This window comes from Neophocaena asiaeorientalis, unplaced genomic scaffold (genome assembly GCF_003031525.2).
Source record: "Neophocaena asiaeorientalis asiaeorientalis breed wild unplaced genomic scaffold, Neophocaena_asiaeorientalis_V1.1 scaffold400, whole genome shotgun sequence".
NCBI classification, from domain to species: Eukaryota; Metazoa; Chordata; class Mammalia; order Artiodactyla; family Phocoenidae; genus Neophocaena; species Neophocaena asiaeorientalis.
The window spans coordinates 1,724,169-1,750,757 of NW_020175089.1; the positions used below are offsets into that span (position 1 = coordinate 1,724,169).

The 26,589-nt window shown below is 39.0% G+C and overlaps 1 protein-coding gene across 2 annotated transcripts in view; it reads left to right on the top strand.

Moving 5' to 3' along the window:
- Positions 1-26,172, top strand: part of HAO1 (hydroxyacid oxidase 1) — a 60,161-nt gene extending 33,989 nt beyond the window's left edge. Inside the window, exons 5-8 of one of the 2 annotated variants that reach the window (XM_024764255.1) lie at positions 16,586-16,677; positions 23,170-23,328; positions 23,444-23,513; positions 25,417-26,172. In XM_024764255.1, coding sequence (XP_024620023.1) covers positions 16,586-16,677; positions 23,170-23,328; positions 23,444-23,513; positions 25,417-25,487 — 392 coding nt within the window. In that variant the 3' untranslated portion in view covers positions 25,488-26,172. Of the gene's footprint in view, positions 1-16,585; positions 16,678-23,169; positions 23,329-23,443; positions 23,630-25,416 lie in introns of those variants that run through there. The other variant, XM_024764254.1, reaches the window with a different exon arrangement.
- The last annotated feature ends 417 nt before the right edge of the window (positions 26,173-26,589 follow it).

The following is a 26,589-nucleotide window of genomic DNA, read 5'->3' on the forward strand; positions in this document are numbered from 1 at the left end:
TAGCTAGAAGGTCTTGAGTTCATTGCTTTGGTTGAAAGCTGCCAACAGCTGCTCTCAGACAACAAGAAGCCCCAAGGATGATATTATGACAGCCAGACCTTTTTAAAGAACCTTTTCTATTTTTCTCCTGTTCCCTCCCAGTACCAATGACTAGAACTGACTTTCTGAGTGTGGTGAATCCCACATCACCTCCCTTTAAAGAAAGGCTGACAAGAACATTAAAATCCTCAAATATCAAGCCGTAGGTATTAAGGAACTTGACCACTTCCCCAGTATCCACATGTATGCAAATCCCACAGAGAGGTACCAATGACTATAATAATTTGGAGTGTAAATGTGTTCACCCACAAAAATGCTTTCTTGCCTTTGAAAACATTTCTTAAGTACTGTTATATGAATAACTGCCCCAAACATATTATTTTAAATGGAAATGTTTAAGTAAGTGTCTCTGGGATGAGAGATTCTATTAACTTATCTCAGGGTTAACAACGACATAGAATCTAAACTTTTTCATAGGCTTTACTTGAATATGTATGAATCCCATAGCCCCTATTTATAAAACTCTAGGCATGTCCTCGACTTTATTTAATATTCTGTACACAAAAATAAGCTAATACAAGTAAAAGAATGGACCTAATGAAGCTTTTAAGTAGTGGAGATATGTTTAAATCCAGATCTGTCTTAATCTGTGATTTTAAAACAAAATTGCCACATTATTTCCTGTTGACCATTGTCTTAGTTCAAAATTTCTGTGGATTATACTTCATTGAGCATACCCTGATATTACAGATACCTTTAAACAACAGTTTCACTGACCTTGCTTGCATCCATATTGTAGTCCATGATTGTTAGTGCTACTTCCTGTAGCTATATACAACTGTAGATACTAAAGTATTAACCTGAAGATCTGCCCCATTCTTCATTCATCCGTTCAATTATTCACTCACTCATTCATTTAATAAACATTTATCATGCTTACTGTGTGCTAAAATAAAATAATTTGAGGTCCTTGGCCTAAAGGACACCCCATTCTTGTGAGAGACAGACATAAAAGCAAGAATTTGGGTGCAATAAGATGTTAACAGGTGCTGAGATTGAAATCTATGCAGCATAAGGGTGAGGGTGAAAATAGGGTTTAGACAATTATAAAAGTAAGTTAGGGAAGGTTTCATTATAAAATGGAAGCTGATCCTTGAGTTTTGCCATGATATCAGGTCAAAAGACTCTTTTTCAGACTTCAATCATGACAAAACACAGCAGTCACAAGTTAACAATGTTTAAACATATAAGCCATATTAGAGAATGTAGACTTTAAGATTGTTGAGGACCACTAAGAATACTGATCAGGGAAGCCGCCTCATCAGATTAGCATCTTAGAAAAATCATGCTTTATGTAATGGACCTTCTTAATGGAGGCGGCAAAACTGTGCTCAAGGAGGCTATTTAGGAAACTGCTCGCCCAGACAAGAGATGATTGTGGCTGACCTACAGTAATGGCAGTGAGGAATCTGAGAGAGTGTAGTTATTTTACAAAATTAGTTCTGTTTCAAGTATTTAATTCACTCTCATCACAGAAGCTGGCTTAAAAACACCAAGGTCATTTAATTTTTTTAACCAACTTTTCAATTTTGGATTCCCAGTATATGTAATTTTCTACAACTTTGTCCTCTAGGATATGACATAAATCTATTGAATTAGACTTTACTATCATGTGTTATGTTAAAAAAATACTTTGGGGCTTCCCTGGTGGCGCAGTGGTTGGGAGTCCGCCTGCCGATGCAGGGGACACGGGTTCGTGCCCCAGTCCGGGAAGATCCCACATGCCGCAGAGCGGCTGGGCCTGTGAGCCATGGCCGCTGAGCCTGCACATCTGGAGCCTGTGCTCCGCAATGGGAGAGGCCACAACAGTGAGAGGCCCGCGTACTGCAAAAAATATATATATATAAATAAAAAATAAATACTTTGGCTTCTAGAACTTCATTCTGTGGTCATTTTTACCAAGGACCACCACCACCACCATCACCTCTCTTTTTTCTTCTTATACATATGTATTATTTACTTGCTTGTCATATTTTCATTATGTTTTGCACCCAGTACACAGTCCAAATGTTTGTTAAGTAAAATCCTCAGTGAAAACTACATGAATGTCTGTAATTAGAGAGAGCACAAAAGCAAGAGAAGGAGATATAGGGCATTTGGCATTTGAAAGGAAATAACTTATCTATACATGTACAGTTTACATTGTCTAGTTTCTCTGTAACTATTCATTTCATTTATTTAACAAACAAGGATCATCACTATGACAACAACTACATCAGGTGGTACACATGCTCAATCTGGGTGGAGGGGAGACAGGTGTGGCAAGGCCAGTTGTGGGAAATCCAGGTGTCAATATTTCACAGATCTTCATCCAGAAGTCACATGGACTGCCTGAGAGTCATCTATCCTCTTTCATTTCCATTTTCCCAGAAAGACACAGATTATGTTTGTAGAAACATGAAATCATGGGCAACTGAGAAGATCTCAGTGAAACATCCCCCCTTACCACCATTTTAAGAATTGCATTCTAATGAATGCAAATTGGACTGCAAGATGTAATCTCTTGCTGTGGTTAAACTCTGCCTTTGGAAAACTAACACAGACTCCAAACATGTACTTGGAGCAGGATTAGGTCTTTGCCAGAAATCACGCTAAAAAATGGCATTTGAGCAGACGTATGCTTTTTAGAGTTGTGGGTTTTTTTAATTAAAAAAATTTTAAACTAGGCTGTCTCACTTCTGTAGTGGCTTTTGGTCTCTCAGAAACTTCTCTAACTCATTATTTTCCTATTTACAGTTTTTAAAGACATTTTCAAAGAATATTCAGTGTTCCTGGATTGTGTTCAAAGCTGCTGCCATGGAGCTAGGATTTAGTTACTAAACTCCTGTTGAGATAGCACAGAGTCCTGGGTTAGAAAGTCCAAGGGCTTGAGGGTAAATCTTGAGTACTTACATTTCACTTTGGTATTTTAGATTAAGTATGGAAATAATGTGTTAATAAGATAGCAAATAGTGCTGTTCACTATTGACTATTGTGTTTGTCGATCAATTAGTGTATTAACTGGCAAATCAACAAATGTGGAATGGCATACCAGTAAACTCTAGGGATTAATGAAAATATCAAAGAGTCATCAACATTTTGCTAAAACCATTTTGACTCTCTCATTAAGGAAACATTTTTTCTCTCTGGGTTAAAATAAAATGTAAAACTATGGACAAGATTTCATAAGCAAGTAGTGAAAGGGGCTCGTATCTGGTCCTAAATGATTACTTTCTTTTTTCTCTAGATACTCATGATCCTATCTTCTGAGCAAATCACTCTGTCATTTCTCCCTACATTCCCAGCACTGCCTGGAAGGACGCAGAAAACCACTTAAAATGATAGAAAACAACAAACTATGACTTAAGTAGCACTTACTTCAAAATGAAAGGCTCATAATGACCATAATCCTTGCTAGGATGAAAATTTATTGTTATAAACAAAACTCAAACTAACTTGCCAAAAGTATCCAGCAAACGAATCTTCTTCTACCTACTCATCTTCTTAGTTAACACTCCCTGCACCATCAGATGAAAATAATAATAATAATACTGCATATTCATCTGAGTGCTCAACATGTGTCAGGCACTTTCGAAGTATTCATTCAACTCCTTTAATCCACAAACCAATCTTATGTGCATCTTTATACCCATTTTGTAATTTAGTACACTGATGAACAAGAAAAAGTTAAATAACTTGCCACTTACGTGGCAAGCAAGTAGCAGATACAGGATTCAAATATAAGTGGTCTTATTACAAAGCCTAAAGTGTAATCTCTTTTTCATGCTGTGTAGGATCAGTTTATTGACAGTATTCAATATCTCAAAACACAGGTTATAGCTACATGGTGGCAGGTATCTTCATATACATAGGAGGATTTTGTACATCTTCAATCATGGGGTTCATATATAGTTCATATATTTTGATTTTTTAACTTTTGATTTTATGTTTGGTATCACATACACAACTAGATAACCAGGGCAATTCCAAATACATTTTACATTGTCCATTAAGGTTATTTATGGTTATATCTAGACTTTTAGAAAAATACCACGCTACATCTCTTTATCAGAGTAGTAAACTCATGCAAACATTAAAGCTGAGCTAGCCAATATGGCAGCCACTAGCCAAATGTAGCCATTCAAGTTAATTAAAATTAAATAAAGGTAAAATTCCAGTTTCTCACTTACACTGCCACACTCCCATTACTCTATGGCTACATGTGCTATTTTATGGAACCACACAGATCTGGAACATTTCTATCATCACAGCAAAGTTCTATTGGACTGCACTGTATTAAGGCTGTATCTTTAGAGAACCATTTTCCAAACATGTTTTAAATGATGGTATATTGGGCTTTTGGTTCAAAACACTCTTACCAAAACTAAGACCCCACTGAAATTAAAGTATAGAAGTCCAAAAATACATAACACTTATGACAACAAAGCAAAGGAAAATAAGAGGCACAAACAGCAGAGAAACCTCAAGAAATTTATGAAAGAAACAAAATGTAAGAAGTCATGTTGACAGGAGGAACATGAAAATAAAACTGCCTCTACAGGTAGTCTTTATGGGAACCCTGACAGCAGGAGCAAGTCATATAATGGGATGCCTCAGGGGGCTCTGGGTGTCTAGTGTGACAGAGATGGGGAAGTGGCAACTGAAAAGCAAGGGGATTAATTGGAGTTCTGTTTGTGAAGCTCACGTACCAGCCAATAATCCTGTCCCTCTAGTGCAATAATAGGCAACTTGGCATAGTAGCTTGCTCCTCTTTAATGAACTAAATGGGTGCTGGGACAACCTATGGGTGGATGACCTTCACAACATGCCATGATACTGTCCTTATTCTGACACTGAAGTTCACAGTCCAGTAGCCCCTCAGTTGACTTTCCTTGTCTTGTCCCACATGGAGTTCCAAGAATTTCTTCTCCAGGCAAAGACTTGGCAGGAATAAAATTGATTTGCAAAACAGCTCCAGAAGACTATATTAGCTCCCTAGTCTTTCTTCTTTGTATATAAGTGAAAAATTTAGCATCACAAGGCATTTCAGAATGCCTTGAGTTAATATACAATATTTGTTTTTCTCTTTCTGACTTACTTCACTCAGTATGACAGTCTCTAGGTCCATCCATGTCTCTACAAATGATCCAATTTCGTTCCTTTTTATGGCTGAGTAATATTCCATTGTATATATGTACCACATCTTCTTTATCTACTTGTCTGTCAATGGGCATTTAGGTTGCTTCCATGACCTGGCTATTGTAAATAGTGCTGCAATGAGAATTGGGATGCATGTGGCCTTTTGAATTATGGTTTTCTCTAGGTATATGCTCAGTAGTGGGATTGTTGGGTCATATGGTAATTCTATTTTTAGTTTTTTAAGGAACCTCCATACTGTTCTCCATAATGGCTGTATCAATTTACATTCCCACCAACAGTGCAAGAGGGTTCCCTTTTCTCCACACCATCTCCAGCATTTGTTGTTTGTAGATTTTCTGATGATGCCCATTCTAACTGGTGTGAGGTAACACCACATTGTAGTTTTGATTTGCATTTCTCTAATAATTAGTGATGTTGAGCACTTTTTAATGTGCTTCTTGGCCATCTGTAAATCTTCTTTGGAGAAATGTTTATTTAGGTCTTCTGCCCATTTTTGGATTGGGTTGTTTATGTTTTTTTAATATTGAGCTGCATGAAATGCTTGTATATTTTAGAGATTAATCTTTGTCCATTAATTTGTTTGCAAATATTTTCTCCCAATCTGAGGGTTGTCTTTTCGTCTTGTTTATAGTTGCCTTTGCTGTGCAAAAACTTTTAGGTACCATTAGGTTCCATTTATTTTTTCTCTGTTTTTATTTCCATTACTTTAGGAGGTGGGTCAAAAAATATCTTGCTGTGATTTATGTCAAAGAGTGTTTTTCCTATGTTTTTCTCTAAGAGTTTTATAACATCTGGCCTTATATTTAGGTCTTTAATCAATTTTGAGTTTATTTTCGTGTATGGTGTTAGGGAATGTCCTAAGTTCATTCTTTTACATTTAGCTGTCCAGTTTTCCCAGCACCACTTATTAAAAAGACTGTCTTTTCTCCATTGTATATCCTTGCCTCCTCTGTCATAGATTAGTTGACCATAGGTGTGTGGGTTTATCTCTGGGCTTTCCATCCTGTTCCACTGATCTATCTTTCAGTTTTTGTGCCAGTACCATATTGTCTTGATGACTGTAGCTTTGAAATTTAGTTTGGACTCAGGGAGTCTGATTCCTCCACCTCTGTTTTTTCCCCTCAGAAAATATTGCTTTGACTATTGTTTTGACTATTCGGGGTCTTTTGTGTCTCCATACAAATTTTAAGAGTTTTTGTTCTAGTTCTGTAAAAAATGTCATTGGTAATTTGAAAGGGATTTCACTGAATCTGTAGATTACTTTGGATAGTATAGTCATTTTCACAATATTGATTCTTCCAATCCAAGAACATGGTATATCTCCCGATCTGTTTTTTGTTTGTTTTGTTTTGTTGTTTGTTTTGTTTTTTTTAACATCTTTATTGGAGTATCATTGCTTTAAAATGGTGTGTTAGTTTCTGCTTTATAACAAACTGATCAGCTATACATAAACATATATCCCCATATCTCCTCCCTCTTGCATCTCCCTCCCACCCTCTGTATCCCACCTCTCTAAGGGGACACAAAGCACCAAGCTGATGTCCCTGTGCTATGCAGCTGCTTCCCACTAGCTATTTATTTTAAATTTGGTAGTGTGTATATGTCCATGCCACTCTCTCACTTAGTCCCAGCTTACCCTTCCCCCTCCCCGTGTCCTCAAGTCCATTCTCTACATCTGAGTCTTTATTCTTGTCCTGCCCCTAGGTACATCAGGAACAATTTTTTTTTAGATTCCATATATATGTGTTAGCATATGGTATTTGTTTTTCTCTTTCTGACTTACTTCACTCAGTATGACAGAATCTAGGTCCATCCACCTCACTACAAATAACTCATTTTCATTTCCTTTTATGGACGAGTAATATTGCATTGTATATATGTGCCATATCTTCTTTATCAATTCATCTTTCGATGGACACTGAGGTTGCTTCCATGTCCCAGCTATTGTAAATAGTGCTTCAGTGAACACTGGGATACATGACTCTTTTTGACTTATGGTTTTCTCGGGGTATATGCCCCGTAGTGGGATGCTGGGTTGTGTGGTAGTTCTATTTTTAGTTTTTTAAGGAACCTCCATACTGTTCTCCTTAGTGGATGTACCAATTTACATTCCCATCAACAGTGCAAGAGTGTTTCCTTTTCTCCACACCTCTCCAGCATTTATTGTTTGTAGATTTTTTGATGATGGCCATTCTGACCAGTGTGAGATGATACCTCATTGTAGTTTTGACTTGCATTTCTCTAATGATTAGTGATGTTGAGCATCCTTTCATGTGCTTGTTGGCAAACTGTATATCTTCTTTGGAGAAATGTCTATTTAGGTCTTCTGCCCATTTTTGTATTATGTTGTTTGTTTTTTTGATATTGAGCTGCATGAACTGTTTGTATATTTTGGAGATTAATCCTTTGTCAGTCACTTCTTTTGCAAATATTTTCTCCCATTCTGAGTTTTGTCTTTTCATCATGTTTATGGTTTCCTTTGCTGTGCAAAAGCTTTTAAGTTTCATTAGGTCCTATTTGGGTTCTTTTTGTTTTTACTTCTATAACCTAGGAGGTGGGTCAAAAAGGAACTTGCTGTGATGTAAGTCATACAGTGTTCTGCCTATGTTTTCCTCTAAGAGTTTTATAGTGTCTGGTTTTACATTTAGGTCTCTAATGCATTTTGAGTTTATTTTTCTGTTCCGTGTTATGGAGTGTTCTAATTTCATTCTTTTACATGTAGCTGTCCAGCTGTCCCAGAACCACTTATTGAAGAGGCTGTCTTTTCTCCACTGTATATTCTTGCCTCCTTTATCAAAGATAAGGTGACCATACGTGTGTGGGTTTACCACTGGGCTTTATATTCTGTTCTACTGATCTATAGTTCTGCTTTTGTGACAATACCATACTGTCTTGATTACTGTAGCTTTGTAGTATAGTCTGAAGTCTGGGAGCCTGATTCCTCCAGCTCCGTTTTCCTTTCTCAAGATATCTTTGCCTATTTGGGGTCTTTTGGGTTTCCATAAAAATTGTGAAATTTTTTGTTCTTGTTCTGTGAAAAATGCCATTTGTAGTTTGATAGGGATTTCATTGAATCTGTAGATTGCTTTGAGTAGTATAGTATTTTCACAATACTGATTCTTCAAATCCAAGAACATGGTATATCACTCCATCTTTTTGTGTCATCTTTAATTTCTGTCATCAGTGTCTTACAGTTTTCTGCATACAGGTCTTTTGTCTCCTTATGTAGGTTTCTTCCTAGGTATTTTATTATTTTTGCTGCAATGATGAAATGGATTGTTTCCTTAATTTCTCTTTCTGATCTATTATTGTTAGTGTATAGGAATGCAAGAGATTTCTGTGCATTAATATTGTATCCTGCAACTTTACCAAATTCATTGATTAGCTCTAGTAGCTTTCTGGTGGCATCTTTAGGATAATCTATGCATAGCATCATGTCATCTGCAAACAGTGACAGTTTTACTTTTTCTTTTCTGATTTGGATTACTTTTATTTCTTTTTCTTTTCTCATTGCCGTGACTAGGACTTCCAGAGCTATGTTGATTAATGGTGGTGAGAATGGACAACCTTGTCTTCCTTCTGATCTTAGAGGAAATGCTTTTAGTTTTTCACCATTGATAATGGTGTTTGCTGTGGGTTTGCCGTATATGGCCTTTATTATGTTGAGGTAGGTTCCTTCTATGCACACTTTCTGGAGAGTTTTTATCATAAATTGGTGTTGAATTTTGTCAGAAGCTTTTCTGCATCTATTGAGATGATCATATGGTTTTTATTCTTCAATTTGTTAATATGGTGTATCACATTGTTTTATTTGCATATATTGAAGAATCCTTGCACCCCTGTGATAAATTCCACTTGATCATGATGTATGATCGTTTTAATGTATTGTTGGATTCTGTTTGCTATTATCTTGTTGAGGATTTTTGCATCTATATTCATCAGTGATATTACTCTGTAATTTTCTTTTCTTGTATTATCTTTGTCTGGTTTTTGTGTCAGGGTGATGGTGGCCTCGTAGAATGAATTTGGAAGGGGTCCTCCCCACATAATTTTTTGGAAGAGTTTGAGAAGGATGGGTGTTAGCTCTTCTCTAAATGTTGAAAAAATTCACCTGTGAAGCCATCTGGTCCTTGACTTTTGTTTGTTGGAAGAATTTTAATCACAGTTTCAATTTCATTACTTGTGATTCATCGATTCATATTTTCTATTTCTTCATGGTTCAATCTTGGAAGGTTATATTTTTCTAAGAATTTTTCCATTTCTTCCAGGTTGTCCATTTTATTGGCATAGAGTTGCTTGCAGTAGTCTCTTAGGATGCTTTGTCAGTTGTAACTTCTTTTTCTAATTTATTGATTTGAGTCCTCTCCCTCTTTTTCTTGCTGACTCTTGTTAAAGGTTTATCAATTTTGTTTATCTTCTCAAAGAACCAGCTTTTAGTTATATTGATCTTTGCTATTATTTTCTTTGTTTCTATTTCATTTTTTTCTGCTCTGATCTTTGTGATTTCTTTCCTTGTACTAACTTTGGGTTTTGCTTGTTCTTCTTTCTCCAGTTCCTTTAGCTGTAAAGTTTGTTTGTTTATTTGAGATATTTCTTGTTTCTTGAGGTAGGAATGTATTGCTATAAACTTCCCTCTTGGAACTGCTTTTGCTGCATCCCATAGGTTTGAATCATCTTGTTTTCATTGTCATTTGTCTCTAGGTACTTTTTTATTTCCTCTTTGATTTCTTTAGTGATCCATTGGTTATTTAGTAATGTATTGTTTAACCTCCATGTGTTTGTGTGTTTTACATTTTTTCACCTGTACTTTATTTCTAATCTCATAACCTTTTGTCAGAAGAGATGCTTGATATGATTTCAATTTTCTTAAATTTACCAAGCCTTGATTTGTGACCAAGATGTGATCTATCCTGGAGAATGTTCCACGTGCATTTGAGAAGAAAGTGTATTCTGCAATTTTCAGATGGTATGTCCTATAAATATCAATTAAATCTATCTGGTCTACTGTGTCATGTAAAGCTCTGTTTCCTTATTAATTTTCTGTCTGGAATATCTCTCCATTGGTGTAAGTGAGGTGCTAACGTCCCCCACTATTATTGTGTTATTGCTGATTTCCTCTTTTATTTGTTAGCAGTCACCATATGTAGTGTGGTGCTCCTATGTTGGGTGCATATATATTTATAATCGTTATCTGTTCTTCTTGGATTGATCCCTTGATCATTATGGAGTGCCCTTCCTTGTGTTTTGTATCATTCTTTATTTTAAGGTCTATTTTATATGATATGAGTATTGCTACTCCAGCTTTCTTTTGATTTCCATTTACATGGAATATCTTTTTCCATCCTCTCACCTTCAGTCTGTATGTGTCCCTAGGTCTGAACTGGGTCTCTTGTAGACAGCATATATATGTGTCTTAATTTTGTATCCATTCAGCAAGCCTGTGTCTTTTGGTTGGAGCATTAATCCATTCACTTTTAAGTAATTATCAATATGTATGTCCCTATTACCATTTTCTTAATTGTTTTGGGATTGTTTTTGTAGGTCCCTTTCTTCTCTTGTGGTTCCCACTTAGAGAAGTTCCTTTAGCCTTTGTTGTAGAGCTGGTTTTGTGGTGCTGAATTCTTTTAGCTTTTGCTCGTCTGTAAAGCTTTTCATTTTTCTGTTGAACCGGAATGAGATCCTTGCTGGGTAGAATAATCTGGGTTGTAGGTTCTTCCCTTACATCACTTTAAATATATCATGCCACTTCCTTCTGGCTTGTAGAGTTTCTACGGAGAAATCAGCTGTTAACCTTATGGGAGTTCCCTTGTATTTTTTTTTATTTATTTATTTATTTATTTTTACATCTTGATTGGAGTATAATTGCTTTACAATGGTGTGTTAGTTTCTGCTTTATAACAAAGTGAATCAGTTATACATATACATATGTTCCCATATCTCTTCCTTCTTGCGTCTCCCTCCCTCCCATCCTACCTATCCCACCCCTCTAAGTGATCACAAAGCACCGAGCTGATCTCCCTGTGCTATCCGGCTCCTTACAACTAGCTATCTATATTATGTTTGGTAGCGTATATGTGTCCATGCCACTCTCTCGCTTTGTCACAGCTTACCCTTCGCCCTCCCAATATCCTCAAATCCATTCTCTAGTAGATCTTTGTATTTACTCCTGTCTTACCTCAAGGTTCTTCATGGCATTTTTTTCCTTAAATTGCATATATATGTGTTAGCATACGGTATTTCACTTTCTCTTTCTGACTTACTTCACTCTGTATGAAAGACTCTAGGTCCATCCACCTCATTACAAATAGCTCAATTTCGTTTCTTTTTATGGCTGAGTAATATTACATTGTATATATGTGCCACATCTTCTTTATCCATTCATCTGATGATGGACACTTAGGCTGTTTCCATCTCCAGGCTACTGTAAATAGAGCTGCATTGAATATTTTGGAACATGACACTTTTTGAATTATGGTTTTCTCAGGGTATATGCCCAGTAGTGGGATTGCTGGATCATATGGTAGTTCTATTTGTAGTTTTTTAAGGAAAATCTTCATTTCTTAGGGCTGGTAGGTTTTTATCTTGCTCCTTCATCTGCTGTGTGTTTTTCTGTCTTCTAATTTGGCTTATCTAACTGTGTTTTGGGTCTCCATTTTGCAGGCTACAGATCCATAGTTCCCGTTGTTTTTGGTGTCTGTCCCCAGTGGCTAAAGTTGGCTTAGTGGGTTGTGTAGGCTTCCTGGTGGGGAGAACTAGTGCCTGTATTCTGGTGGATGAGGCTAGATCTTGTCTTTCTGGTGGGCAGTTCCACATCCAGTGGTGTGTTTTGGGGTGTCTGTGGGCTTATTAGGATTTTAGGCAGCCTCTCTGCTAATAGGTGGGGTTGTGTTCCTGTCTTGCTAGTTGTTTGCCATAGGGTGTCCAGCATTGTAGCTTGCTCTTCGTGGAGTGAAGCTGGGAGCTGATGTTGAGATGGAGATCTCTGGGAGATTTTCACCGTTTGATATTATGTGGACCTGGGAGGTCTCTTGTGGACCAGTTCCTGAAGTTGGCTCTCCCACCTCAGAGGCACAGCACTGACTCCTGGCTGCAGCACCAAGAGACTTTCATCCACATGGCTCAGAAGAAAAGGAAGAAAAAGCAGAAATAAAGAAAGAAAGAAAGAAAGAAAGAAAGGAGGGAGGGAGGGAGGGAGGAAGGAAGGAAGATGGGAAGGAAGAAAGACAGAAAGAAAGAGATAAAATAATATAAAATAAAGTAAGATAAAATAAAATAAAATAATTAAAATAAAGAATAATTATTTAGGAAAAAAATTTTAAAAACCCCAAAAAACAAAACAAACAAACAAACAAAAAAACGGACAAATAGAACCCTAAGACAAATGGTGGAAGCAAAGCTATACATACAAAATCTCACACAGAAGCCTACACATACACACTCACAAAAAGACGAAAAGGGGAAAAAATAATAAATCTTGCTCTCAAAGTCTACCTCTTCAATTTGGGATGATTCACTGTCTATTCATGTATTCCACAGATGCAGGGTACATCAAGTTGATTGTGGAGATTTAATCCGCTGCTTCTGGGGCTGCTGGGAGAGATTTCTCTTTCTCTTCTTTGTTCTCACAGTTCCCAGGGCTCAGTTTTGGATTTGGCCCCGCCTCTGCATGTAGGTCGCTGGAGGGTCTCTGTTCTTTGCTCAGAGAGGACGGGGTTAGAGGAGCAGCTGCTTCGGGAGCTCTGGCTCACTCATGCCAGGGGGATTGAGTGGTATGGAGTACAGGGCGAGCCTGTGGTGACAGAGGCCGGCAGGACATTGCACCAGCCTGAGGGGTGCCATGTGTTCTCCCGTGGAAGTTGTCCCTGAATCCCAGGACCCTGGCAGTGGTGGGCTGCACAGGCTCCCTGGAAGCGGGGTGTGGATATTGACCTGTGCTCGTACACTGGCTTCTTGGTGGCCGCAGCAGCAGCCTTAGCGTCTCATGCCCATCTCTGGGGCTGTTAGCCGCGGCTCGCGCCCGTCTCTGGAGCTCCTTTAAGCAGCACTCTTAATCCCCTCTTCTCGCACACCAGGAAACAAAGAGGGAAGAAAAAGTCTCTTGCCTCTTCAGCAGGTCAGGACTTTTCCCCGGACTCCCTCCCCGCTACCCGTGGTGCACTAATCCTCTGCAGGCTGTGTTCATGCTGCCAACACCAGTCCTCTCCCTGCACTCTGACCGAAGCCAGAACCTCAGCTCCCAGCCCCGCCTGCCCCAGCGGGTGAGACAACAAGCCTCTCGGGATTGTGAGTGCCAGTCAGCACCGATCCTCTGTGTGGGAATCTCTCCGCTTTGCCCTCTGCAGCCCTGTTGCTGTGCTCTGCAGCCCTGTTGCTGTGCTCTCCTCCACAGCTTCGAAACTTTCCCCCTCCACCACCCGCAGTCTCTGCCCACAAAAGTGCTTCCTAGTGTGTGGAAACCTCTCCTCCTTTACGGCTTCCTCCCACTGGTGCAGGTCCCATCCCTATCCTTTTGTCTCTGTTTATTCTTTTTTCTTTTGCCCTACCCAGGTACGTGGGGACTTTCTTGCCTTTTGGGAGGTCTGAGGTCTTCTGCCAGCATTCAGTAGGTGTTCTGTAGGAGTTGTTCCACAAGTAGATGTAGTTCTTGTGTATCTGTGGGGAGGAAGGTGATCTCTGCGTCTTACTCTTCTGCCATCATCCTGTTCAGTCTCTTCCCTTGTATTTTGTTTGTCATTTTTCACTTGTTGCTTTTAATAATTTTTCTTTGTCTTTAATTTTTGTCAATTTGATTACTTTGTGTCTCAGTGTGTTTCTCCTTGGGTTTACCCTGCCTGGGACTCTCTACTCCTCCTGGACTTGGGTGACTATTTCCTTTCCCATGTTATGGAAGTTGTCAACTATAATCTCTTCAAATATTTTCTTGGGTCCTTTCTCTCTCTCTTCTGTTTCTGGGACCCCTATAATGTGAATGTTGGTTCGTTTAATGCTGTCCCAGAGGTCTCTTAGGCTGTCTTCATTTCTTTTCATTCTTTTTTCTTTATACTGTTCTATGGCAGTGAATTCCACGATTCTGTCTTCCAGGCCACTTATCCGTTCTTCTACTTCAGTTATTCTGCTATTGATTCCTTCTAGTGTATTTTTTATTTCAGTTATTGTATTGTTCATCTCTGTTTTTTGTTCTTTAATTCTTCTAGGTCTTTGTTAAGCATTTCTGGCATCTTCTGAATCTTTGCCTCCATTCTTTTTCCAAGGTTTTGGATCACCTTCATTATCATTATTCTCAATTCTTTTCTGGAAGGTTGCCTATCTCCACTTCATTTAGTTGTTTTTCTGGAGTTTTATCTTGTTCCCTCATGTGGTACATAGTCCTCTGCCTTTTCATTTTGTCTATCTTTCTGTGAATGTGGTTTTTGTTCCACAGGCTGCAGGACTGTAGTTCTTCTTGCTTCTGCTGTCTGATCTCTAGTGGATGAGGCTATCTAAGTGGCTTGTGCCAGCTTCCTGATGGAAGGGACTGGTGGTGGGTTCAGCTGGGCATTGCTCTTGTGTGCAGAGCTCAATACAACTTTAATCTGCTGGTCTGCTGATGGGTGGGGCTGAGTTCCCTCCTGTTGGTTGTTCAGTCTGAGATGACCCAGTACTGGAGCCTACAGACCCTTTGGTGGGGCTAATGGTGGACTCTGGGAGGGCTCACACCAAGGAGTGCTTCCCAGTACTTCTGCTTCCAGTGTCCATGTCCCTGTGGTGAGCCACAGCCGCCCCCTGCCTCTACAGAAGACCCTCCAACACAAGCAGGTAGGTCTGATTCAGTCTCCTATGGGGTCAATGTTCCTTCCCCCTGTGACCTGATGTGCACTCTACTTTGTGTGTGCCCTCCATAAGTGGAGTCTCTGTTTCCCCCAGACCTGTCAAAGTCCTACCATCAAATCCCAGTTAACTTCAAAGCCTGTTTCTCTGGGAATTCCTCCTCCCATGGTTGGGAAGCCTGACATGGGGCTCAGAACCTTCACTCCTGTGGGTGGACTTCTATGGTATAATTGTTTTTATGTTTGTGAGTCAACCACCCAGAAGTTATGGGATTTGATTTTATTGTGATTGCACCCTTCCTACCATCTTGTTGTGGCTTCTCCTTTGTCCTTGTATGTGGAGTATTTTTTTGGTGAGTTCCAGTGTCTTCTTGTCAATGATTGTTCAGCAGTTAGTTGTGACTCTGGTCCTCTCGCAAGGGGGAGTGAATGCACATCCTTCTACTCTGCTATCTTGGACCAATCTAGAACATGTGAATTTTTAAGGACACAAATATTCAGTCTATACCACATGGGTTTAACATTTCCCTGTACCTATAATTTTAGAAGAAAAATATTTCTAGCATTATTTTGAAAAATGGGAACATTTAAAAAGCAGTATGCCATGAAACACAGTTTGGAAGATGGTGATTTAGCATAAAACTTTCAAACAACCAGAATTATAAATTCTCCTGTCAATCTTTTTTTATTATTCTTGCCAGGTTTGCCTTTGATCTCCATTGCTGAATTTATGAATATATACAATGTTCTGTATCTATCTGCTTAAGTTTCCAAAATCTGATTTCACTACAACCTTGGACTATCTTTGAGTGTTAAATTGGAGAACCAGTGTTATTTTTGTAATTCTGTTAGAAAATGGTTTTTATTGGGAGAATATTGAAAATAATAGTTAAAATATAAAGTATAAAAAAAGTTGGAAACTGATTTAAGAAAATGTTAATCTATTATTTAAAATTATATTTTCAGAAACCAATATATTTTGAAGCATGATTAGAGGTATAGAATATAATTTTAATATTACATTTTTGTATATTTCAATGGGAAAATACATTTAATTATAGAACACTATTACTTAAAATAATTATTAAAGTTATATCTTTATATTAAGGAATGTTTTGGAAATAGACTTGTTCATCACCTGTTGTACTGAAAGTGCTTGCTACTTGTATGTTCTTTTATGTTATTAAATTGTAGAGGAATATTTATATTAAATGCTAAATAATATGATCTTGTTAACAACAAAATTACTTAGCAAGAGTATTTACTTTTCAGGATAAATACATTTTTAACTGCATGTCAATTTTCTATCTATTGATAATTCTATTTTATCATTAAATTGTTCTAAGTGTTAACCTTTTTTGGCCAAAGAAGCCATCACTATAATTCCAGATTTAACCCTTGGGTGTATTTCTGTGTTAAAATTTCCAAGCAAGATACGTATGTATGAGGTCAGGCTCCCTTTGACTGGGATGCTTTGGCCTCAGAACTCAAGCCTTTATTAAGTTGCCTTTTCCATACAATGGTTGTCTTGCTCTTTCTAGGTGATGATGCCAGGGAGGCAGTTAAACATGGTTTGGACGGGATCTTGGTGTCAAATCATGGGGGTCGACAGCTCGATGGGGTGCCAGCCACTGTGAGTTTTGGCAAATGCCTCAACTGGTATTCCCATTTCTATCCCACTTTTGGCTATCTCTATGACTGCCTTTCCTTCTGTATATATTTTTGTGTGAACACTCAAGGTAAAATATGTATGAATATAGGTAAGAGCTCAGATTTTAAGTTTAGTGGCAAGTAACTACCTAAATTAGATCACTATTCAGTCTATTTATTTGTAAACTTATAAAAGTCTGTGTTAAATACCCAGCCATTAGTAGGCAGGGATTATTCCTGTTTTCATAAATATACCAATAAGTATATTATAAATTGGAGTATGAAAGAAAATATTATGCCATGAGTTTCCTGGAGGTGGGAGTTGAAGGACTACAGAGTGAGGGCAGGTGGGGAAAGGAGGTAGAAATCCTGTGGTCCAGGTGAGGAGATGTCTGCTGCAAACAAGCTACTCTGTTGGAGCTGTGAACTACCTTGGCTGCATATTGGAATCACCTGGGAAACTGTAAAGAATCCTAATTCCCAGGCTGCACCCTAGATCCATCCATCAGAATCTTGCATGACCAGGGGAGGCAGAGGCACTGGTATTTTTGACAGCTACCCAGGAGATCCAATGTGAATCTATGTTTTGTATACACTGTATACACTGTGCTAGGCAAATAAGAGTCCAGAATCCAGATATAAAAGTAAACTAAACTGGCTGGAATGATTTGGGTTGGAGTTAAAACTGTAAAGGAGAGCAATTAGCTCCAAAAAGGCCAAGAGCCAAGGAGTCCAACCAGGGGTTGATTTTAAGATCAAGGATTGGTGGGCCCAGAAGTGGATCAAAAGTCATGGAGGCAGACACATATCTAGGGGTGGATTTCATGGATCCGTGATCTAGAATGGAGGCCAGGAGCTGTAGGTGGAGTGGGGTGGGGTCCCCTTACAGGCTGTCCACTTGTGGGAACATGACCAAGATTCTTTTAGATGAGTCAATGGGATTGCAGTTGCCTTTCACCTCTGCTCTGTTCTCATGTGGACCCCTGTTTTTACGAGTGTGAGTCTAAAAGTGGAATGGGAAAGAGTGAGATGTGTTTGGGGAATACCAAGGAATCCATTTTGTTTGCACTACCTGGTGGGAGTCGGGAGTCCTGGGAAATACACCTGCTAGGAGAGGTCTGGGAGGTGGTCCTTTAATATTATGTCATTGAATATGCAATAACAAAGCCCTGAGTTAGCAGCAACGAGTATCACAAATTGGACTGTGGCATTACAGGGGGCAGGAAGATCAATGAGGTGACCCACATAATTATGAGAGCCAAGGAAAGAGAGAAGGGCCTGACCTGCTATGGGGCAGAAGGACTCAATAACCCCTCTGAATTTCAGCTTTTTCATCTTTTAAAGTTTAAAAATCAATTAGATTACTTCTTTGGTGCCTTTAAACTTTAGTGTTCTATAATCTCAATTATCTATCATAGGCAAAGTAAGCTAGCATCATGTAACAAAACTTAAATAAATATGTATCTACAAAATAATGTGGATGGACTTCCTAGGTCATCATTTCTGAGCTGGATCATCATATGCATTTCCCCCTTTTGTCAGAACCATTTAGTCATAGTTAATAGGGAATGGCTTTAATTGGGATGAATATTTGAATTTATTCAAATAATTTAGTAAAGTAGTAGTGGATTACTGTTGCATTAAACTAGCAGGCTGATTTAGCTAAAGCCATGGATGCTGTGTAGGTTAGGGCAGATTGAATGATGACGGGGGCTATCGGGTATACGCATTTGCACTCAGACTTTTTTGTGAAGCACTAATGGGCTAATGATAGGAATGAATCAAGTCTTTGCATGCAGTCAATAATTAAAATCATAAAATTGGAAGTTGTCAGCTCTTTCCAATTCAGCATTACTTATAAAGACCCACCTTTTTAGGTGATATTAAACATTGCCTGCAGTGGAGGGTGAAGAGCTCCTTTGGGCAGGGAGAAGATGGTCACAGTTCAAGGCTTTTCCGCTGATTTATGACTCTCTTTTGTGTGAAGATGTAGACTTAGTGTGCAGGCCAAATTCAGTTTGTTTTCTAAAAATAAAATTTAAATCTACTGAAATCAAATCTAACTAGATTTTAAGGGAAAATATCTAAATGGTGTGATTTATTTCCTTCTGGCTGAGGGGATATGGAAACTTATCTAAAAGAGTTTTTTGAGTTGTGGTCTCAGAGACTATTTTAAGAAAAACAATTACCCTCCCCTTTGCATGATGTGTGCATGAGAGGAGATGCTTGCTTGAGTTTTGCCTCCTACTTTAGAGCAAATTTAAGGTGCATGACAATGAGAAGAATGTGAAACAGTATTGAGTTTATAGTGAAGGTGTTTTTCTCTCAGTGTGGTGGTTTTGAGGTGTGTGGCAAAAGGCTTGGAGGATGCTGTGGTGTAGAACTTTTCAGTAGATACACAGAAGGACTTGCTCTCCTGCACATTCTGTGACATCATAATTCAGAGCCAAAGAGGCAACATGATTTCACTGGCAGAGCATTGAAATGAACCCAGAGTTTTGGGTTCAAGTCCTTGTCTTGCCTCCTCTGAGGGGTGAGAGCTGGGTGAGCAGGTTGCTCAAACTTTTCAGCCTGAGCCTCTTCATAACGTTGTGTTGGTTGCAAAAATAGAACATCTGGATTATATGATTTCTACATTTCTATAAATCACAGAGTTTCTTTGTATGGAGAAATACTTATCACTAAGAGTCCTAGAACAGGAGTTTGACTTAAGTCCATCTTAATGCAACGCTACCAAGAACCACTGCCAGACCCCTGCTACAGCAAAGAGTTTAAAAATAAGTTCATGTTAAGATCCTTACCCTGAAGGTAATAATGTGGCCAAGACTTGTCTTGGAGTCATTAGAGAATGATATGGCAGAAGCAAATCAATTTCCAAAATCCACAGTACTGGAACATCTCAAACTGGGGTTTAAAGACAGATTCTCTGGAGTCTTTGAACCCTAGGAGAATTCTTTTTTCATTTTTGTTTTGATGCTAACTGGACCCAAAATACCTTAAACATAAAAATATGACATTCTTTTCTAGTGAAAATTCTCAACTGTAAAACCTTTTCAGAAAATAAACTTTGGGTTGTTAAATCAGTGTTTCTAAAGTTGAGTCCTTGGGCATATTCTATGAGATCTTTCATTTTTCCTTCTGAAAGGGATTCATGAAATTCTACCTTTGAGGGACACTTGATATATCAGTTAGCTTTTGCTGTGTAACAAACCACTCTGAAATTTACTGGCTAAAATCCAACAGCCATTTATTCATGTCACGACTTTGTGTGTTGGCAATTTGAGCTGATATCCACTGGGAGGTTTTTCTGGTCCTGGCTGGGCTCACTCATATGCATATGTGGTCCATTGCTGGGTCTACTAGGGCAGACTAGTGTAGGATGACATCAGCAGGGATGACTCTGCATTGTCTCACATCTAGCACATTAGGTGGCCTGGTTTCCTAGAGAGCAAGTGGAAATATGCAAAGCCTCTTGAGCTCTAGGCTTAAGAACAGGCACACTGTCACTTCTCTCTTGTTCTATTGGTGAAAGCAAGTCACAAGGCTAGTTTAGATTCAAGGGGTGAGGAAATAGACTATTCTGGCCCCATTTCTCCCTCATGATGGGAGGAGTGGAAATGTCAGGTTGCAAGGAAATGGAGATAGGGAAGGAAATAGTTGCAGTCATTTTTACAGTTTCAAACAATTGCCAGACCTATATGGACCAGTGATTTTCTAAACATGCTTAGTAGAACTTACACCCCCACCCCCAGCCAGGGCTGCCTGGTGAAGCGTGATGGGTAGAGAGTCAGAGGAGGACTTGTGGGCAATGGCCTGGAATCTGTCTCCTTCACTGTTAACTAAAGCACCTCTGGCTTTATCTGCTTTTGTTTGTGCTCAACTGCTTTGGTTTGGAAATCAAGAGTATAGGACTGGATGCTATAAGAAGGTAGAAAGATGGAAGCCCCCTGTGAGTGGAAGTTTTGTGGGACAGGGAGGACCTGGAAATGTGTACCTTGAGCAGGAACAGGAAAGAGGGGGACTCTTTGGGAGTCAGATCCCTGTGGGATTCATTTTGGATTCCTTAAACTGCCTGGCATAATGCCTGGAATCTGCCAGGTAATCAATAAAGTGTTTGATAAATCAATGAATGAGCTATACGTATATGTATAGCTGATTCACTTCATTATAAAGCAGAAAATAATACACCATTGTAAAGCAATTATACTCCAATAAAGATGTCAAAAAAAATCAATGAGTGGATGGATGAGTGAGTAGTAGTACATTGGAATCTTACCGTATTTTCCTGTAGATTAACTCTGCTGGAGATAAGCCTGAAATTAGTTGTCTAAAGAACCTTTAAGGAAAGAAAAGCTGAAATGAATCGTCTCTTAGATGTGTAGCAAGCTGAAAAAAAGGGAAACAGAGCAGTCATAAAATAGTGGATTTTTCTACTACATTTACTTATTTAATCTGCTCTGATCAGAATTCTGCATAATATATACACAGTAAAACTGCAGCTCCAGAAAGAAGAAAGGGAGGATAGAAATGCTCAGCTATGGATAGAACATCCTTGTCCAAGGACATAGGAAACACCAATCTGGACTTCATGTTATAACCCAGGATTCACATTTTAAGTATCCTTATTAGTTTATTTTTTAGGCTAGTTTGGGCATTGGAAATATACTAAACAGACTTGATTTGCGTGACTGTGAAAATGTGTATTGAACCCAAGCTAGCTAATATTTTTCTTTGGTTTTGGTTTCAAATGGGGAAATATGCTTAATTATAGCTTGCATCATCACTTGGAAACTGTAGCATTTATATGTTGATGTAACTTGCCTGACTGTAAAAAGAGGACTATGTATAGGTAAAGGGACGTATGTAAATGGATCCAAAGCATGTTTGGCCAGGCAGAAAAGCCAAAAGGAAAAGGGGAAAATCACACTACCTGCCAAACGTTTTAGGGGCCGTGTTCCAACTGTTGCCTTCACTTCCTCCAAATCTGTAGTCAGGTTTGGTCTTCAACATTTTACACAAAACTCTCTTTAAGTTGAGCCTCTAAAATTTTAGGGGAGAAGTGGGAAAGCTTTTGAGTGATTTCAGCACAATTATTTCTAGAAAAACTGCACTTGAATGTATGGACTTAATTTTATATTTAAATACTTGGGGATGAAAGTGGATAATTTCTACAGATTTTGATCTACAGGTCACCTTGAGGAGTGTTTCCACCCTCAAGTGCAAAGATTCACATCAAAGTAGCCAATTGTATCAGTTACTAGCTATTAAAAATGTTGGCTATTAGCCAACTTTATGAGCTAGAAAACAAAAGATTACAAACTCAGTGATTTAAATCAACAGAGTCTTTATTCCCATGAATCTTTGTGTCAACTGGAGGTCTGCCGATCTAGATTTGGTACTGGTTAGATGGCTGTGCTCCAAGTTTCAGGTCCAGCTGGGCTTGGATGGGGCAGCTCTGCTTGCTGAATATTTTCTCTGGGTCTAACTAAAGGGAAAGCACTGCCTGGGGGATTCTCCTCCCATGCAAGGTGCAGGAGAAAATTGAAATGCATGAGGTCTCTTAAGGCCTATGCCCAGAAACGGCACTCTGCCACCTCTGCTCAAGTGTCATTGGCCAAAGTAGGTTGCAAGGCTAAGGCCACTGTCGAGTAGTGGCAAGTGCACTCTGTTTCTTTTAGTACAAAACACTGCCAAGTGGTCTTGGAAAAAGTGGGTTCAGAGTGGTGTGAAGAATTAAGAACAATAGTGCAATCTACCAGATCGACCTCAATGAGGATCTTATATTCTCTAGTGCTGATATGAGCCTATCATCAATTGCCAATCAAGATGAGGATCTTCAAGGTTCATGTGGTCATTTTCCTTAAAGGCAAGAAAAATGTTATCAGGGAGAATTCTCTAATGTACAGCTGGATGTTTGCTATATTATTATATATATTTGCTACATTATTGTACATATTCCCGTATTTCGGATGGGAAAATCAGAGACTAAGATTTTCTGTGACTGGTGGTGTTTGCATTTTTATATACCATTTCTTCTACCACAACCTGAGTATGAATTTTAACACCTCATTTTTCAATGAGTAAATAATGTTAAGAATAATTTATATGAGCAAGATAATTCATTTATATTTATGTGTTTAATGAAAAAACAGCTCTGTGTCTTTTAAGATCACTACGTTCTTTTAAATTGTGTTTATATATTTTTTGGATCATGATATTTGAATTTGAATATCAGGAATAGAATAAAACCCTTGGATTTTGATAGAAAAATAAGTCACTCAGTTCCAAATTTAGTTGGTTTTTTGTTATTAGCATTTGCACCTCTTTTATTTTAAGAGGGAATAGCTTTACTGTTGATTCTAAACCTAGCCTCTTTCACTCTAAGCCCTGTCAGATGGTTGGTGGCCTGAGGAAGTTGAATTGGAGAACAATTCAGCATGCATAGTATCACTTTACTGACCTCTTGTCTCCACAGATTGACGTTCTGCCAGAAATTGTGGAGGCTGTGGAAGGGAAGGTGGAAGTCTTCCTGGATGGGGGTGTACGGAAGGGGACCGACATTCTCAAAGCTCTGGCCCTGGGAGCCAAGGCTGTGTTTGTGGGGAGACCGATCATTTGGGGCTTGGCTCTGCAGGTAATGAGAGGACAAAGCAATAAATATATAAAACAGGATGACTCAACTGTGAAATAAATCTGTGAAACCATTCAGACTGACTTACTCAAAAGATCTGTGTCTTCTATTTGCTTAGGGAGAGAAAGGCGTTCATGATGTCCTTGAGATACTGAAGGAAGAATTCTGGTTGGCCATGGCTCTGAGTGGTAAGGCTTGGTACTCTCATTTACAACTTCTTTTCTTCTGGGTGTCTTTAGGCCAGGCTCCTTGGTGGAGAGAAGTGAATTTGAAGGGGAAGAGGATGGAATCATTTGGAGTGTAATTCAATTTAACGTTGGCTGCATACTCACAGCTGTAGTGCAGAGTGCTCTCTGGACAGAGGAACTCCACAGTGTGTGCTGTCTGGAGTGGTCACTTAGCCTTTGACAGTCTTCTCAGGGATATTTTGGTGAGTCTTATTAGTACCTTAAGGGTGAACACTACATTGAACCCTTCCTCCTCTCTTAACACATGAATAAGAAATCTAACTGGCTAGTCAACAACTCCATCTGGATGTCTAAGGGGCATCTCAAAGTCTACCTGTCCAAAACTAAACTGCTAACTTTACCCTTTAAACCTGCTCTACCTTCCAACTCTCCAGTCTCAGTTCATGTTAATACTATTATCTCAGTTGCTCAGATCAAAAATCTTAAGTCACTCTTGACTCCTTTTGTCTCTCATACCCTCACATCCACAGAGGTGCTTTCTGTAAAAGAGACCTATTCACCACCTCCTCTGCCACCAGCCTGTCTGGAGCCTTCATGATCTTTCTTCATCTTGGATATTGTGATGGTCTTCCTGTGTATCCTTCCCATCGTTGTCTCTCTTTCCTAGGGAATTTCGGGTCAGCCTATCGTTGCTTCCATCCCTGTCCCAGTCTATTCTGATCACAGCATCAGGGCTATCCTTTTAAACATGAACTCAGGTCATATCACTCTTCTGATCAGAACCCTCCAATGGCTCTCATTTTATTCAGAGTAAATGCTGAAGTCTTTACGATGGTCTACAAGGTCTTATGTGGTTGACCTCTGTCACCTCTCTGACTTCAGCTCCTCCCACTCTCACTCTTGCTTATTCCACCCAGGCCACATTTGCTTCCTTGATTATCCTTGACCATGTCAGACATATTTCAGCCTTAGGGCTTTGGCCTTGGCTGCGCCTCCTACCTGGATGCTCTTTCCCCAGATATCTACGTGGCTAACTCTCCCATGTCCTTCAAGTCTCATTTACATCCTACTTTCTCACAATGTCCCATCCAGACCACCATATTTAAAATGGCAATTTGTCCTCCACCCACTCAACTTCCAGTTTTTTTCCCTGTCACTCTTTCATTATTTTTCCATAACACCTAACACCTTCTATAGGTAATCTATCACATAATTAATTTTTTAATTACATGCATTATGTATTTTCTGTTTCCTCTCTGGAAGTAAGAACCCTGAGGAAGGGATCTTTGTTATCTTTACTGCAGTATCCCCAGTGTCTAGAGCCGTGCATAGCACGTAAATATAAGTATTTGCTGAAGGAACGAACAAGTAAATAATCACCATTATTCCTAGTGACTGAATTTGACTCAGAATGGACCTCTAGAATCACCTTGAGTCAATTATCACCTCCTCCACTTTTGAAAGTAATGAGGGCTTCCTTTTCTGTGATTCGTTTCACTCAGATTGTCCCCACAGATAGAATTCTGGAGATCAGTGGTCTACACGCTCCTGAGCTGAGGCTGTGTGGACACAGCATCAGTGAGAAGAACGCCATTCTCTGAATCCTCACTCTGCATTTTAATTTGCTACAGACATATCCTAAAAGAGAGCTTTCAGCCACTGACTCTCTATTAAATGTGGCAGAAAAGAATATACTCTTTGTGTTAATAAAAATATGTGCCAGTCATTTTGTGTTAAGGACTGTTTAGGTAATAAAAATGGTCTCATGCCACATAAGATTTGGCAAGCTTACCTTGAATCATAAACCTTACATTTGTCAAGTTTTACATTCCTTGGGAAAACGATTACCTGCCTGATTATTATTGCATTCATTTCATATTAAATGTATGCATTATTTTTTCAGGGTGCCAGAATGTGAAAGTCATCGACAAGACATTGGTGAGGAAAAATCTTTTGGCCGTTTCCAAGATCTGACAGTGCACAATATTTTCCCATCTGTATTATTTTTTTTTGGCGTGTATTACTTGACAAAGAGACACTGTGCAGAGGGTGACCACAGTCTGTAATTCCCCACTTCGATACAAAGGGTGTCGTTCTTCTCCAACAAAATAGCAATCCCTTGCTATTTTAAGTTCATTGCTTTTGACTTTTCAATGAGTGTCCTAGGAACCTTTTAGAAAGAAATGGACTTGCATCCTGGAAATATATTAACTGTTAAAAAGAAAACATTGAAAATGGATTTAGACAACGTCATCCCCTGGCAGCCTCACGTGCTACAAAACAAAAGATATCCTTGGGTGAAATTGGACGTAGCTAGTGCAGAGGTAAAAAGATAATGATCTCCCTGTTTATTAATCTGCATTGTGTGTGGATATCCCTAAAACTGTGTTCTTAAAATCTAAGCGCAGGTTCAGAAGGCTGGATGTGCCTGGAGAAACAGGAGATTTGAATTCACAACACTAAGGAGATAGCACTTGAGAGAATTAGGATAAGTTGGTGGTAATTTGTGGTTTTTCTAGATACTTTTTAACACCCTGGGCTATTCTACTTCTTTGAATGTAGATTTCCATTCACAGCTTTAGTAACAGAATATATCTGAGTATTTTATGACATAGATTGCTTCTTATTCAGAGAGAAATAAAGCATTTTTTGAAAAGAAGATACCGGGTCAATTTGTAACAGTGGAATTCAACTATTTTAATCTCTGAGCCCGAACTACCTCTCTGTTCCCTGTGCATACCCATTCATTCTCTTATACCTCCTAGTTCCTCTTCTTTACTCATTTGCTTCTTTCCACTCACAGTCACGTGCCAGGCCAGCTACATGCTTTGTGAGGGCCATGCCAAGTGAAGATGTGGGCCCCCTGTTCAAAAAAGCAGGAAAAAGGCCTTTTCCTTTCTTTCAAAGTTTTTCTCTTAACCTGTCAAGGTCTCTTTTCTTTGCTATTTAATGTCATGTTTCCTTGGGCACAGGGATCCTCACTGGTGCCTGAACACCACCCTGTGATCTGTTCCAACTCCTGCTGGGGGTGGAGGCTGGCACTGCCACTGGGCCGGTGGTTCAGCCAGCAGCCAAG